The following is a 16381-nucleotide window of genomic DNA, read 5'->3' on the forward strand; positions in this document are numbered from 1 at the left end:
ACATCCCCGTCACTTAGCGGTTCGACAAAAGAGACCGATAGAATAAGTACTGGGCTTACAAAAGAATAAGTCCCAAGGTCGATTTGCTCGACTAAAGGCGGTGCTCCAGCATGGCCGCAGTCAAATGACTGAAACAAGTGAAAGAGTAAAAGTGTAAAAGTGTTTGTGACTAACAGCAGCTGCTGATTATGAATAAGAATTAGCTATAATGTAAATGGTTAAGATCTGTAAATATATATATATATATAGCGAGATCGTTGCCAGTTCCACTGGACTGGCTCCTGTGCAGGTGGCACATAAAAAGCACCATTTGAGCGTGGCTGTTGCCAGTACCACCTAACTGGCCCCCGTGCCGGTGACACGTAAAAGCACCCACTACACTCTCGGAGTGGTTGGCATTAGGAAGGGCATCCAGCTGTAGAAACTCTGCCAGATCAGATTGGAGTCTGGTTCGCCAGACCTCAGTCAAATCGTCCAACCCATGCTAGCTTGGAAAGCGGACGTCAAACGATGATGATATATATATATATATATATATAAATCAAATATAAAATATAAAATATAAATTACAAATGGGACAAGAATGCAAAAACACACAAAGAGACGACACAAAAAAACAGACAGGTCACTCGAAGCCTCTAATCTTCAGTCGGAACCGGATCATCTTAGCAATTTCGGCTGTTTAATCTCGATATCACTCCGAACCGGCCAGCCCCAAGAACTAAGCCACAGGCATTAGATTTCTTAGAAAGAGGACAAGAAATCTAATGCCTGTGGCTTAGTTCTTGGGGCTGGCCGGTTCAGAGTGATATCGAGATTAAACAGCCGAAATTGCTAAGATGATCCGGTTCTGACTGAAGATTAGAGGCTTCGAGTGACCTGTCTGTATTTTTGTGTCGTCTCTTTGTGTGTTTTTGCATTCTTGTCTCACTTTGTAATTTATATTTTATATTTAATTTCTATATATATATATATATGTATTAAGGCGGCGTAACGTACCCCTATCTCCTATATATATATATATATATATATATTAGATACTAGCTGAAGGTGACCCACTCTACGCGTGGGTAAGAGTGTGGTTGTTACTTTCTGTTGCTTCCTTTCAGCACGTAAAAAGCACCATCCGAACGTGGCGGATTGCAGCGCCGCCTTGACTGGCTTCTGTGCTGGTGGCACATAAAAAGCACCAACCGATCGTGGCCGCTGCCAGCCCCCCTGGCTCCTGTGCCGGTGGCACGAAAAAAGCACCCACTACGCTCACAGAGTGGTTGGCGTTGGGAAGGGCATCCACCTGTCGAAACACTGCCAGATCAGACTGGAGCCTGGTGCAGCCTCCTGGCTTCCCAGACCCCTGTCAAACTGTCCAACCCGTGCTAGCACGGAAAATGGACGTTAAACGATGATGATGATGATGATGATGATGATTCTCCCTCTTTTTTCTCTCTCCTTTCTCTCTCACTTTCCCACTCTCTTACTCTCGGACTCTCCCTCGCTTTCTCTTACTCTCTATCTTTATCTATCTCTCTCCCATTTATAAACAACAGAAGATCTTGAGTAAGTTGAGAAATAAAATATTTAGAAAGATCAATCATAAATATCAGGCAGTAACAATGGAAAGGTCTGCTTCAAGGCAGACAGCAAAACACAAACATTTAAAAGGGACAGACGAACTTGCGAGCTGAATCATCATCATCATCATCATCATCATTTAGCGTCCGTTCTCCATGCTAGCATGGGTTGGACGGTTCAACTGGGGTCTGTGAAGCTGGAAGGCTTCATCAGGCCCAGTCAGATCTGGCAGTGTTTCTACGGCTGGATGCCCTTCCTAACGCCAACCACTCCGTGAGTGTAGTGGGTGCTTTTTACGTGCAAAAATAATAAAATATTGGAAACCAAAGTTTGAAGGGATAGAATTTGAGGATAGTAGAGTCACCATGGCTGGCATTTCTTAACAACGGACAGCAACGTATTGACAGTTCAATGGCTGGCGTAAAATTTTGAACTTGATATAAAAGAAAATCCCTAAAAACCAAGTTTTGAATTGATTCTTTCTCACGATAGTAGACTCACGATGGCAAGCATTCAAAATTCTTCATCATGGACGGCAACACATTGACGATTAAAAGGCTGGGGCAAATTTTTTAGCTTGATGTAACAGAGAATTGCTAAACACCCGCTCCTTTAAATTTTAATCCCCTTCCAGCCCCATTTAGACCCCTTTTCACATTTTGGTTAATATAACCTGATTTCATTTGGGTCTACTAGGGCCACATTTTATAAGATGAGGACTCAACCAAATTTCCCAAGTTCTGGTCATAGACCATAGAACACTCAACCAAGTTTCCCGAGTTCTGGTCATAGACCATAGAACAGTCAAGCAAGTTTCCCGAGTTCTGGTCATAGACCATAGAACACTCAACCAAGTTTCCCGAGTTCTGGTCATTTGCAGAATAAATAGAGATGGCGGAGGTAGCAGACGTCGTTGCAATGTAAACATGATTTGTTTTAAGAGAAAGATTGTCCAGATTGTGTGTTGGTGGTGGTGGCGATGATAATTATCTTTATGAATGGAGATAAAGAGAAATTGAAGGGGAGTTAGAGGTAGAAAGAAAAGGTGTAAATTTTGGAGTGAATCCGACGGGATGTAGTGGGCTTTAACCCCGGCAAAAAAAATAATATCTGTTGCGTTTCTGAAAGAGGTGAAGTAGGAATATTGAAACTTTTGCGGCTGTCATTGATAGACTCATTGTAGAATAAATAGAGACGGCAAAAAAAGAGAGAGCTCGAGAAAGAAAAGGTGATATATGAAAGAGAGGACGGGAAAATGAAATATTTTGCAATGTAAACATGATTTGTTTTAAGAGAAAGATTGTCATGATTGTGTGTTGGTGGTGGTGGTGATGATAATTATCATTAGGAAAAAGAGTGAGTGAGTGAGGAAGACATATACATAAGTTGTGGCGATGATAATTCTAGACCCCTTTTAACATTTTGATGAAGAGAACCCGATTTCATTCGGGTCTACTGGGGCCACATATAGGTGTGTGTGTGTGTGTGCAAACTGTAGAAATTAAATTAGAGATAAAACCACTAATAGGGAAATGAAACAGTAAAAAACCAAAAACAAAAACATAAAAATAAAAATATAATATTAGATATATGTATATATGTGTGTGTGTGTGTGTGTGTGTGTGTGTGTGTTGACAGGTTAGAATGCGATGGAATATTTGTTTCTGTCTATGAACGCAGATAGATACATGAGTAAAATGTATGGGAAGCTAAGAGATAGAGTGAGTGAAAATGTTCTTGGAAGAGAGGAAATAGCGAGAGAGTGATTTGAGGAAGACTTTACATTAAATAACGGGAGTGGCTTGTCAAATGAAGAGGAGTGAGAGGGTACTGGAGGAAATAGCGTGAGTGAGGAAGATAGCCCCTAGCAACCACACCTTTTAAGATAGGGATTTCTAAGGTAGCCCACGAGCATCGTCACCTCATTCTACATGTCCCTGTAAATTTTGGAGCGAATCGGACGGGATGTAGTGGCATTGAAAGCGATCCAAGCGGTAAAAACGCATTTCAGTTTTATATATAGAGATTAAGAAATTCACTGTGCATGTGGTTTTAATTTCAATCTCACTGCATGTGAACTCGGTCAAGTGTCCTCTGCTCTCATGAGTTTCAGGTTGAGTAATATCTTGTGAAAATTTAGTGGATTGAAACTGTGTGGAAGCACCTCTCTCTCTCTCTCTCTCTCTCCCTCCTCTTTTCCCCCCTTCTCTCTCTCCCTCACTTTCACTGTGTGTGCACGTGTTCATTGGTGTAAAAACTATTGTGTCAATGAAAGTTACCATTCAATATATAAGCTATTCATTAACTAGTTATCAATAAAATAAGTACCTCACAGAAATAAATATAGACATTGACTTGATTGACTAAAATTCTTCAAGGTAGTATCCCACCATGAGTTCAGTCCAGTGAAGGAAACTAGTAAAAGTAGAATCGATGCAACATGTCCCATCTGTCACATTTCATCCCATATAATGTGACACTATAGACTAGCAATGAAGGATATGTACACATAGGCGCAGGAGTGGCTGTGTAGTAAGTAGCTTGCTAAACAACCACCTGGTTCCGGGTTCAGTCCCACTGCGTGGCATCTTGGGCAAGTGTCTTCTGCTATAGCCCCGGGCCGACCAATGCCTTGTGAGTGGATTTGGTAGACGGAAACTGAAAGAAGCCTGTCGTATATATCTATATATATATGTGTGTATGTGTTTGTGTGTCTGTGTTTGTCCCCCTAGCATTGCTTGACAACCGATGCTGGTGTGTTTATGTCCCCGTCACTTAGCGGTTCGACAAAAGAGACCGATAGAATAAGTACTGGGCTTACAAAGAATAAGTCCCGGGGTCGATTTGCTTGACTAAAGGCGGTGCTCCAGCTTGGCCGCATTCAAATGACTGAAACAAGTAAAAGAGTAAAAGAGAGTATGCCCTTTGTACTAGATTAATGAGCTTCAAAATATTTCATTTGTGCCATAGACCTGTTGAAGGGGCTAGATAAAGTAAGTACATGTTTTCGCTCTACCAGGCTTGTTTATCTGTAATATTCATCAGTATTGAAGATATACCTTATTTTGGGTCTAGAATTGGAAATGTAAAAAATTAACAAAGCTCTCTAGTATTATTTACCAGTGCCGGTGGTACGTAAGAGAACCATCCGAACTTGGCCGTTGCCAGAGCCACCCCGACTGGCCTCGTGCCAGTGGCACGTAAAAAAGCACCATCCGATCGTGGCCATTGCCAGCCTCACCTGGCCCCCATCCCAGTGGCACGTAAAGAGCACCATCTGATCGTGGCCGTTTGCCAGCCTCGCCTGGCCCCCATGCCGGTGGCATGTAAAAAGCATCATCCGATCGTGGCCATTTGCCAGCCTCGCCTGGCCCCCATGCCGGTGGCACGTAAAAAGCACCATCCGATCGTGGCCAATTGCCAGCCTCACCTGGCCCCCATCCCGGTGGCACGTAAAGAGCACCATCTGATCGTGGCCGTTTGCCAGCCTCGTCTGGCACGTAAAAAGCACCCGCTACACTCACAGAGTTGTCGGCATTAGGAAGGACATCCAGCTGTAGAAACATTGCCAGATCAGACTGGGCCTGGTGCTGCCTTCTGGCTTCCCAGACCCCAGTTGAACTGTTCAACCCATGCTAGCATGGAAAGCGGACGCTAAACGATGATGATGATGACAATATAATATTGGGTAGTGGTATAGTTAAGAGAATCCACAGCATATAATTTGCGCTTATTTTGTTGATCCTCCATGAGGATGGAATCAGAAAGAATTTAAAATTAGGTAAATGGTATGTAATGCATTTAGGCGCAGGAGTGGCTGTGTGGTAAGTAGCTTGTTTACCAACCACATGGTTCCGGGTTCAGTCCCACTGCGTGGAACCTTGGGTAAGTGTCTTCTACTATAGCCTCGGGCCGACCAAAGCCCTGTGAGTGGATTGGGTAGATGGAAACTGAAAGAAGCCTGTCGTATATATGTATATATATGTGTGTGTGTATGTGTTTGTGTGTCTGTGTTTGTCCCCCTAGCATTGCTTGACAACCGATGCTGGTGTGTTTATGTCCCCGTTACTTAGTGGTTCGGCAAAACAGACCGATAGAATAAGTACTGGGCTTACAAAAGAATAAGTCCCGGGATCGAGTTGCTCGATTAAAGGTGGTGCTCCAGCATGGCCACAGTCAAATGACTGAAACAAGTAAAGAGTCCAGTCTGCCACCAATTCTAACAATATTTTTTTAATATTCTAGTTTTTATAATGAACATTTTATTGTATTAATTTCTTATAATTCCATTGTTAATTTTTATCATTTACTTTATCCTTCTGCCAGGTTGTAATCGTACCTATACAGCTGCTAATGGAGAAATTTTCAGTCCTGGCTGGCCCAATGTGTATCCACGCTCTAGCAGATGTTTTTTCAGAATAATCACACCAGAGGGCACTAAAGTCTCATTGTTCTTTCATTTTTTTAATGTTGAGTATCATTATAGATGTAACTATGATTATCTCCAGGTAAATATCTATATTTCACCTCATCTTATTTATCACTTTAAGCAGTTTCACATTTCTTTTTTTTTTGTTGTTTTTAAACTAGAAAAAAACAGTAACAATACCAATTGACTAAGCTGTTGTTACTAATTTTGTTTAACTGAAATAAAGGAATATATATAAACTAATGTGGAGGCGCAATGGCCCAGTGGTTAGGGCAGCGGACTCGCGGTTGCAGGATCGCGGTTTTGATTCCCAGACTGGGCGTTGTGAGTGTTTATTGAGCGAAAACACCTAAAAAAAAGCTCCACGAGGCTCCAGCAGGGGGTGATGATCCCTGCTATACTCCTTCACCACTCTTTCTCTCAATCTTTCTTCTGTTGGCCTGCTCCCTTAGCCACCGGGGTGGCGTCATTCGAAGGCTAAAACAATGCGAACGCATTGTGACCAGCGATGTGTAACAACATCTGATGGTCTGGTCGGTCACGTGATCACGTGATATAAACTAATATTGTGAATAAATTATGTGAGAAGAATTTTTGATGCAATCAACAATTATATCAACAGTAAATAGAAGATAACAAACTGAGAGTTTAATATGCAGTTGAAGTGCACAATTGATTCAATGCACTGCAGGACATTGATGATAATGAAAATGCAGGCACTATGTACGACAAGATCATTAAAGCTAATGAGGCTGCACCTGAGTTTAGCATCCCACTGAAACCAAAACCTAGACAAAGGGTTCCTTGGGAAAACAGAAATGTAACCAAAGTGATTTAAAACCTCAAAGAGCTGAATATTCATTTCTACGCTAGGCACAAGGCCTGAAATTTTGGGGGAGGGGGCCAGTTGATTAGATCGACCCCAGTACACAACTGGTTCTTAATTTATCGACCCCGAAAGGATGAAAGGCAAAGTCGACCTCGGCGGAATTTGAACTCAGAATGTAAAGACAGACGAAATACCTATTTCTTTACTACCCACAAGGGGCTAAACACAGAAAGGACAAACAATGACAGAGAAATGGATTAAGTTGATTATATCGACCCCAGTGCATAACTGGCACTTATTTAATCGACCCCGAAAGGATGAAAAGCAAAGTCGACCTTGGCAGAATTTGAACTCAGAACTTAACAGCAGACGAAATACAGCTATGCATTTCACCCGGCATGCTAACGTCTCTGCCAGCTCGTTGCCTTCAAAGAACTGAATATTGTCTTGATCGTAAACCATACGTAGCAGAATCTAAGCAAGGTCAAAGAAGAAGAGAAAATCCTAGATTATACACAGATTAGTGACTAACCTCTCTCATTTTGTTATCAGCTGAATTACTTTTGGTTATCTTTGCTCAAAATCTTCCTTCACTCTTTCTAATACATCTGCTCCCCTTACTGCTCTCCAAACTGCTGAAACCACCAGCATCTCTTCAACCATATTTTCTCTTGCACTGAAGACATATCTCGCATCACTAAAAGCCATTGTTTTCAGTGACTTCAACACTCACAACTATTTATGGCTCTCTCATTCACCAGTTTCTAATATTTCTGCTGCAGAAATCAAATTTTTTGCAGTCTTTAACCCTCTACATCATTTTGCCTCATCCTCTACACCAGTGCTTTTCAACCTTTTTGCTGGAGCGGAACCCCAAGGAAACATTCCACTGGCTCGAGGAACCCCTGTGCAATAATTTAATAGTCTTATGCACGCATATCTGCACAGGAGAATTAATAATTACTGCCGATTTTAGCAGTTTTGTAACTTCTTGCGGAACCCCTAGACTGTACTGGCAGAAGCCTAAGATTCCATGGAACCCTGGTTGAAAACCACTGCTCTACACATATACCAGATTGATACACAGACATCCTAAGCATTTTCATGACCAAGTCTAATCACTATCAAATTGTCATTGTCTCTGCACTTATTGAATCTTATGATCACTTCTTCATCTCTACTGTCCAGCACATATCCACGTGCCAGACAAGATTTTCTATCCCTTTACTCTATTGCATTTCAAATCAGATGGGTTAAGTTCTTTTAGTGTTATATGAGCTGTCCCTGGCAGCATACGTGTTATACTCTTGACTCATCAGAAATTGCTAGGCAAATAGGTGAAGCTGTATTTTCAAGTAATACCCATCCACATCCAACACGTAACAAAATTTCTAGTCGAACTATTGCTGTTAAGGCAAGAAATGAAACCTGCAATGCATAGAGAAACTCTCCCACTGCCAAAAACTTGGTGGGGTTTACTCAGCAATGAAACTCCTGCAAAATAATGATTTGACCTGCAAAACATGACTTTGTGCATCCACAGTTCTCAAGCTGTTGTGTCTCCTAAACTGAAGTGAACTCTTCTGGGACCTTGTAAAAAGAATATCTACCAACTTAGTAGAATCATCTTTTCATCCACAACAATGTTGATTCTGTGAGCAGTGCTCTCACAGGGAAAGCCTCTTTCTTCTCTCCTCACTTTGCAGACGATTCCACTCCACACTGCACATACTTGGCAAATCTAATCTGTTCTCTTCCATTCTTCTATTTCAAGTGTAAAAATTCCTTTGGTTATTCAAAACCAACAGGATCACTTACCTTGACTATGTCCTTTCCATTACTCTCAAATATTATGACCCTATTCTCAACAAACTCTTCAGTCTCCCCTTTCTACATGGATGTACTCTGATCTTTGGAATCATGCCCCATTTAAAAGGAAAGCAAACCCACTTGTTCTGAAAATTATCACTCTTCTGCACTTACAATATCTCTGATGTAATGAAAATAGTCATTAACAACATTTTCTAACACATTGATGACCACCAGTATGGTTTCTGTAAAACTTAATTCACTGATAACCTTCTCTCCCTTGTCACCAGCAGTGCACTCACTCCCTCTCACATTGGAGAGATTTCGTAGAAGCAGTGTTGTCGCTCTTGACATTAGCAAAGCTTGCATATCTCTTAACAAACTACTTGCTTATGAGCTCCATCCGTCCCTCTTTTCTTGGGTTAGTTTCCTACCAAGTCACATTATCACTGTGTGTGTTAATGGAACTCTTTCTGTTTCTCACTTTATCAACTCTGGTCATCCCCAGGCTTTTGTTTTGTTCCACATTCTGTTTCTTCTATATGTCAGTGACCTATTTGACATCACATCGAAAGTGTCCTTTCTTACACAGATATTAACCTTCATTCTTTAATGTTTCTGTCTATACATCATCCATATGCATCCACTAGCTGTATTCAAACCTTATCATCATCATTGTTCGACCGTGGTCAAGACAATGGAATTTACCATGCTACGCCAGACTTCACGGTCCATCATGGCATTACGGAGGTCCTGTTGCTGGATGCTTGTATCCCTGGAGTATACATCAGGGTAGGAGAGTGTGCGCACCCTCTGGTATTGCGAGTAGATGGCTTCCAGAGGAGAAGAGTAGAAATTGCCTCGTTTTCAGCTCTACAACAATGTCCAGCAAACTGGACTCTCCTACCTTTCACAAGAGATGACACAGGTGGTATTTTCCTATATATTTGCATTTTGGTTGGATGACGCTTCCACGAGATATTTTGAGCTCTCATAAGGAGGCGAGTGTAGGTTCCACCAGTTCTATGAACAGAGATCTAGAAAGTAACTTTTTGTAGGGATACACAGAAGTCTGATAAAGAAGTTCATGTTTCTGGATTTTAGAATGTTTGGAAACAGTTATGAAGATGTGAAGATACACTGAGCTAAACTGTTGAAGATTGCTGGTGGACGAGAACTGGTATAAGTCATATGCATGGAGGCGCAATGGCCCAGTGGTTAGGGCAGCGGACTCGCGGTCATAGGATCGCGGTTTCGATTCCCAGACCGGGCGTTGTGAGTGTTTATTGAGCGAAAACACCTAAAGCTCCATGAGTCTCCAGCAGGGGGTGGTGGTGATCCCTGCTGTACTCTTTCACCACAACTTTCTCTCACTCTTACTTCCTGTTTCTGTTGTACCTGTATTTCAAAGGGCCGGCCTTGTCACTCTCTGTGTCATGCTGAATATTCCCGAGAACTACGTTAAGGGTACACGTGTCTGTGGAGTGCTCAGCCACTTACACGTTAATTTCACGAGCAGGCTGTTCCGTTGATTCGGATCAACCGGAACCCTCGTCGTCGTAACCGACGGAGGGCTTCCATTCCATAAGTCATATGCAGTGTTATGAATTTTAGTGATGCTGTTCAGGCATAATTAGGACGTAGCATTTATAGTTTCATTTGAAATGCTTAATGTCTGCATTCTTGAAATTTTAGTCAATGTGTCTGTGGATTCTTTGAAATTAAAATGCTTGAGAAGACCCGTCAAGCAAAGTGAAATCATTGTTGTGGCCGTTATCAGTGTCACGTAACTGGCACCCATGCCAGTGGCATGTAAAAAGCACCGTTCAAGCGTTGGGCCTAACAGAGGCAATGTGGCTGATGCTGGTGTCACATATGGTGATATGGTGACCCCCTTCGGTCTGACAGTGACCATGGGTTTGCACCTAGAGAGTTACCCTCTGAGGCACAAGTCTGGGCAAAGTTGTTTTATGGAAGACCAGCAGTCGCCCATGCATACCGGCCTCCCCTCTCCACGCAACCAGTGTTATCCAAGGGAAAGGCAAAGGGGCCGATACAGCTTGGCACCTGTGATGTCGCAACTCATTTCTACAGCTGAGTGAACTGGAGCAACGTGAAATAAAGTGTCTTGCTCAAGAACACTACACGCAGCCCGGTACGGAATTGGAGCTCACAACCTCACGATCGTAAGCTCGACACTCTAACCACTGAGCCACGCGCCTTCACTATGGTGTCACATAACTAGCATGTAAAAGCACCCTTCAAGCGCTGGGTCTTACAGAGGCAATGACAAATGACCAAGACCTTTGGCAATATGTTGTGCTTGAGAAGAAGTCAGTCCCATCAAGCCAACTGAAATTGTAGTCATGGCAGATACAGGTGTCATGCAAACTGGCACCTGTGCTAATGGCACATAAAAGCACCCACTGCACTCTCAGAGGTGTTGGCGTTAGGAAGGGCATCCAGCTGTAGAAACTCTTCCAGATCAGATTGGAGCCTGGTGCAGCCATCTGGCTCACTATTCCTAAGTCAAACCGTCAAACCCATGCCAGCATGGACAATGGATGTTAAATGATGATGATGATGAAAATATTTGAGATTTTTGCATTTTTGCATTTTTGTACCTTGTACACTTCAAACCTATTACAGAGCACATATTTATCTATAAGACAGGTTTGATTTTGGTTATAACTAATACTGAAATAATAAGGCTGTAACAAATATATGCAATTAAAATTGAAATAAATTAAGAATACTTCTTCAGAATTCTGTAAAATATAAAAGCATAAAAAATTAAAAAATTTCAGTTTTCTATCAAGGCTAGACTAAAATTAAAATTTTATTTAAAATTCAGTTGCTTATTCTAAATAATAATTTTTTCTTTTTAGATTCTCTATCAATACAACTCAACAAATAATTATTCTTCACAATACTGTTACAATCGGTTACCAGATCCAATATTTACAGAAAGTAATTATATAAACATGAGTTTTTACAGTGATAATATCATTAATAAGAAAGGTTATCATCTAATATTTACCTCTACAACAAAAGGTAAGTCTACACTATGTTTCCGTTCATTCATTCAATCATTATTGTCATCATTTTGCATTTGCTTTTCCATGCTAGCATGTTTTGAGACAATGTTTTTCCATGCAGGGATGTTTTGAGACAATGTATATGAACTGGATGTTCTTCCTGGCACCATTCTTTTAGTCACTTCTTACAACATGCAGGAATATGGTGTATCTCTTCTAAAATCAAAGACACACAAAATACATACAGAATCATTGTAGCTTGTTTTACGAATGTAAATAATATCCTGTAACAATATGTCTTTGGAAAATCACTGAGTATTTTGGCTTCATGCAGTGTGTTCCTGGCAAGCCAACCCTATAGAGCTTATTTCTTTTGGGTCTGAACCTTTGAAAAAAATTGTAAGGTTACAGAGCATTTATTAATTACATAATGATATTATAGTTTACTCAAATGAACTATATGATAATATATAATACCTATATATATATATATATTTCTTTACTACCCACAAGGGGCTAAACATAGAGGGGACAAACAAAGACAGACAAAGGGATTAAGTTGATTATATCGACCCAGTGCAAAACTGGTACTTTACTTATCGATCCTGAGAGGATGAGAGGCAAAGTCAACCTCAGCAGAATTTGAACTCAGAACGTAACGACAGACGAAATACCACCAAGTATTTCACCCGGCGCACTAACTTTTCTGCCAGGTCGCTTTTTATATATATATATAATATATATATATATATATACACACACACACACATACACACACACTAATAAAAAGGGTTCAGCAAAAGAATTGCCTCTACTTTAAAAAGGGTCTTCCTGAGAAACCATAATACTTGAAGGTAACCTTCAAGTATTATGGTTTCTCAGGAAGACCCTTTTTAAAGTAGAAGAAATGGCTAAGATTTTTGACTGCTATTTCTGAACTTCGGTGTGTGGTGAGGCAATTCTTTTGCTGAACCCTTTTTATTAGTATTACTAAAATTTACCGTATAACGGTCCTGTTTTCATACCGAATTCTACTTGGTGAAATTTATTGATTATTTCTTAATTAATTAATTTTACCCTTTGTTACTATATATATATATAAAGACAGGTTTGGTTGTAGTAATGGTTTTTATTAGACAATCTTTCACCCAACAGATGATCTCTTATTAACTAAGTCAACCTTGTCTTTTTTTTTATATTGTGAATTTTTTATTACCTTCCACATAGTTTTACAATTAGTTTAACTTGATTATTATCATTATTCGTTTCCAGTTCAAAGGAAATTTTAAGCAAATATTAGGATTTAAAGGAGGAGAGAAACTGACAATCAGGAAAAATAGAAATGCATAGATGTAGAATAACCAGCATCCAGTGCAATGATGAATACAATAATTTCCTCATTTACAGATGGTACCCTAGATTTATAGTGTGGTAGGAGGCGCAATGGCCCAGTGGTTGGGGTAGCGGACTCGCGGTCATAGGATCGCGGTTTCGATTCCCAGACCGGGCGTTGTGAGTGTTTATTGAGCGAAAACACCTAAAGCTCCACGAGGCTCCGGCAGGGGATGGTGGTGATCCCTGCTGTACTCTTTCACCACAACTTTCTCTCACTCTTACTTCCTGTTTCTGTTGTACCTGTATTTCAAAGGGCCAGCCTTGTCACTCTCTGTGTCACGCTGAATATCCCCGAGAACTACGTTAAAAGTACACGTGTCTGTGGAGTGCTCAGCCACTTACACGTTAATTTCACGAGCAGGCTGTTCCGTTGATTCGGATCAACCGGAGCCCTCATCGTCGTAACCAACGGAGTGCTTCCATTATAGTGTGGTAGCGTCAAAAGAAGTTCTGACATTCATATTTTATCTTTTAGCATTGGCATATTAATACTTCATAAGAACCTATATAGTTAGTATTTCTCTAAGACACTTAGAAAGAGAAAATGTGTGTCTGATCAATGAAGTATCAGGATTTTGACCTAGTTATGATGGGTGCTCATTAAAGATTCCCCCTGATCCACTTCTGATTATTGCAGAAAACGGAACTTGTACTGTTATAATGGTACATGTCTTTGCATGTCACATTGACCTCTGGAAATATGCTATGTTCGAGAAGACTCGGCAAGCGCATAAACTTGCCAGGGTGTAACCAGTCCACTTCTGTGTGCCTTTCCTTTGTTGGACACTAAACTCTGCTTGCGAAGACCTGTTGAGGCAAGTGAAATCGAAATCGAAATAAATTCGATGACTGGTATCCGTTGCTGTGGAGTGCTAAGAGTACCATACGAGTGAGATCGTTGCCAGAGCAACAAGCTGGCTTCCATGCCGTAGGCACATTGAAAACACCATTCAAGCATGATCGTTACCTGCGTCGCCTTACTGGCACTTGTGCTGGTGGCACGTGAAAAAAACATTCGAGCAAGGTTGTTGCCAGTGCCACTGGACTGGTTCCTGTGCAGGTGGCACATAAAAAGCACCATTTGAGCGTGGCAGCTGCCAGTACCGCCTGACTAGCCCTCGTGCTGATGGCACGTAAAAGCACCCACTACACTCTCGGAGTGGTTGGCATTAGGAAGGCCATCCAGCTGTAGAAACTCTGCCAGATCAGATTGGAGTCTGGTGTAGCCATCTGGTTCGCCAGACTTCAGTCAAATCATCCAACCCATGCTAGCATGGAAAGCAGCCGTTAAACGATGATGATGATGATGATGATGATTGTAAATTGCAGCTTTCCACTTGTATTTGTTTGCTTTTTAAGGCTGCTGAAGTGGACTAAGCTATTATAAAGGAGGCAGTTGAATGCAGATCAGTGATCAGGTTCTTATACTTGAAATGTTACACACCAAAAGGGGCATTTGATGAGATGAAAGAAGTTCATGGTGATGATGTACAATCATACGACATAGTCAAGCACTGGCATTGCACTTTCAAATTTGGTTGGACATCGGTGGAAACTACTATTCCTGGATGACCACATTCTGCCATTGATATCAACACCGTCCATAAAGTGGAAGCTGCCATTCTGGAGGTTTGCTGCATAACCATTCAGCAACTAGCCTAAGGAATGAAGATAAGTGTAGGGTCTGTGGAAAAAATCATTCACAACCATTTGCACATATGGAAGTTGGCTGCATGATGGATTCCCCAGATGCTCACATATTTTCAGAAGCAGGAATGAGTCAATTGCTCTCAGGCTCTTTTGGCAATGTGCCAAGAAAACAAGGAGGACTTTTTCAGCAGACTTATCGCACAGGATAAAACATGGGTCCATCACTATGGTCCTGAGACTAAAGTCTAGTCGAAGCAATGAAAGTATGATAACTCACAACCGCCAAAGAATGCTTGTGTCCAACCTTCAACAGGCAAGGTGATGCTCACAGTCTTTTGGAACCAGTGGGGAGTAGTGATGATGGATTTTCTGGCAAAGGGCATCATAATTAATGAGGCATATTATGCTTCTCTGCTGCAGAAATTGCAGGATGCCATCAAAGCAGAAAGGCATAGCATGCTGACCAAAGGAGTCCACCTCCTCCAAGACAACACCCCAGTTCACAATGTGCATGTTGCGCAAATGACAGTACACTCCTGTGGCTATGAAATCCTTCCTCATCCCCCTTACTGTTCCAATCTTGCACCATCTGACTTCCGTCAGATAATGAACTTATTTCTGAGGTAAAGAATTTGTTCCAGACACAACCTACCGACTTTTACAGATGAGGTCTTCACAGCTGCATAAAACAATGGAGAAGTGTGTCACCATTGGTGGTGGCCATATAGAAAAAGAATAATAATTATATCAAGTTTCATTTATCCCAGTCCTTGAGAAGTTGGTTAGGGGAAAACATTAACAAACACCCCTCAGACGTTTCATTTGGTTCTTGGTATCATTAAAATTATATCTACTCTCTAGTTAGTTATTTAGTTATCTGCATTTAATTATCTGGTTGTATAAATTTGACAATAAGTGCATGACAGAAATTACATAACACACCATAAAACAAAATGATTCTGTTAGAGATATTTAGAGTTGCAGTAAAATAATTTAGATAATTTGTCTGGAAAGCCTATATAAGTCTTGATTCCACAAGTGCTGAACAAGATCCATTTAGCAATAAATTGTGATATTTTGCTTGACAGAGTCTCCTCCTCATCCTGCTCCTGCACCTGATCCTGCACCTCCTCCTGCTTCTCCTCCTCCTCCTGCCCCTCCTCCTCCTCCTCCTCCACCGCTGCCGCCACTGCCACCGCCGCCTGTGCAACCACCACCACTACTACTACTACTACTACTACTACTACTAATGCCAAAGATTTAGGATTGAATTTAATACTCTCTGCCTTTTCTTTTCAATATGTTTACAATGTTTGTTATAATTTTCTCCAATTAACACATTGACAGAAAGTGGTTGTGGTGGAAATCTGACAACCGTCAACGGAACATTTGCCAGTCCAAATTATAGACTAAACAGCAACTTCAGTTTGAGCAATACAGAATGTGTTTGGAAGATTACCGTGCCACACGGCAGAAAGATAAAACTGGATTTCTCTCAGATTAGTTTGGATGACAAAAACACAACAGTTAGCTGTACTACAAATTATGTCAGTGTTTACAGTGGTGTAAAAGGACCCCAAAATTTCATCGGTTCTTATTGTGGACAAGTAAGTTTCCTTTTTATTAAGTGTCTCTGTCTATTGAGCTAATCTCCAAATT

General features: G+C 41.1%; 1 protein-coding gene across 1 annotated transcript in view; it reads left to right on the top strand.

Moving 5' to 3' along the window:
- LOC115210606 (cubilin-like) overlaps positions 1-16381 on the top strand; it is a 267655-nt gene that overhangs the window by 250446 nt on the left and 828 nt on the right. Inside the window, exons 65-67 of the mRNA XM_036502575.1 lie at positions 5899-6080; positions 11528-11693; positions 16070-16329. Of these exons, the coding sequence (XP_036358468.1) occupies positions 5899-6080; positions 11528-11693; positions 16070-16329 (608 nt within the window). The remainder of the gene's footprint in view (positions 1-5898; positions 6081-11527; positions 11694-16069; positions 16330-16381) is intronic.

Source organism: Octopus sinensis, linkage group LG4, assembly GCF_006345805.1.
Source record: "Octopus sinensis linkage group LG4, ASM634580v1, whole genome shotgun sequence".
Classification (NCBI taxonomy): Eukaryota; Metazoa; Mollusca; class Cephalopoda; order Octopoda; family Octopodidae; genus Octopus; species Octopus sinensis.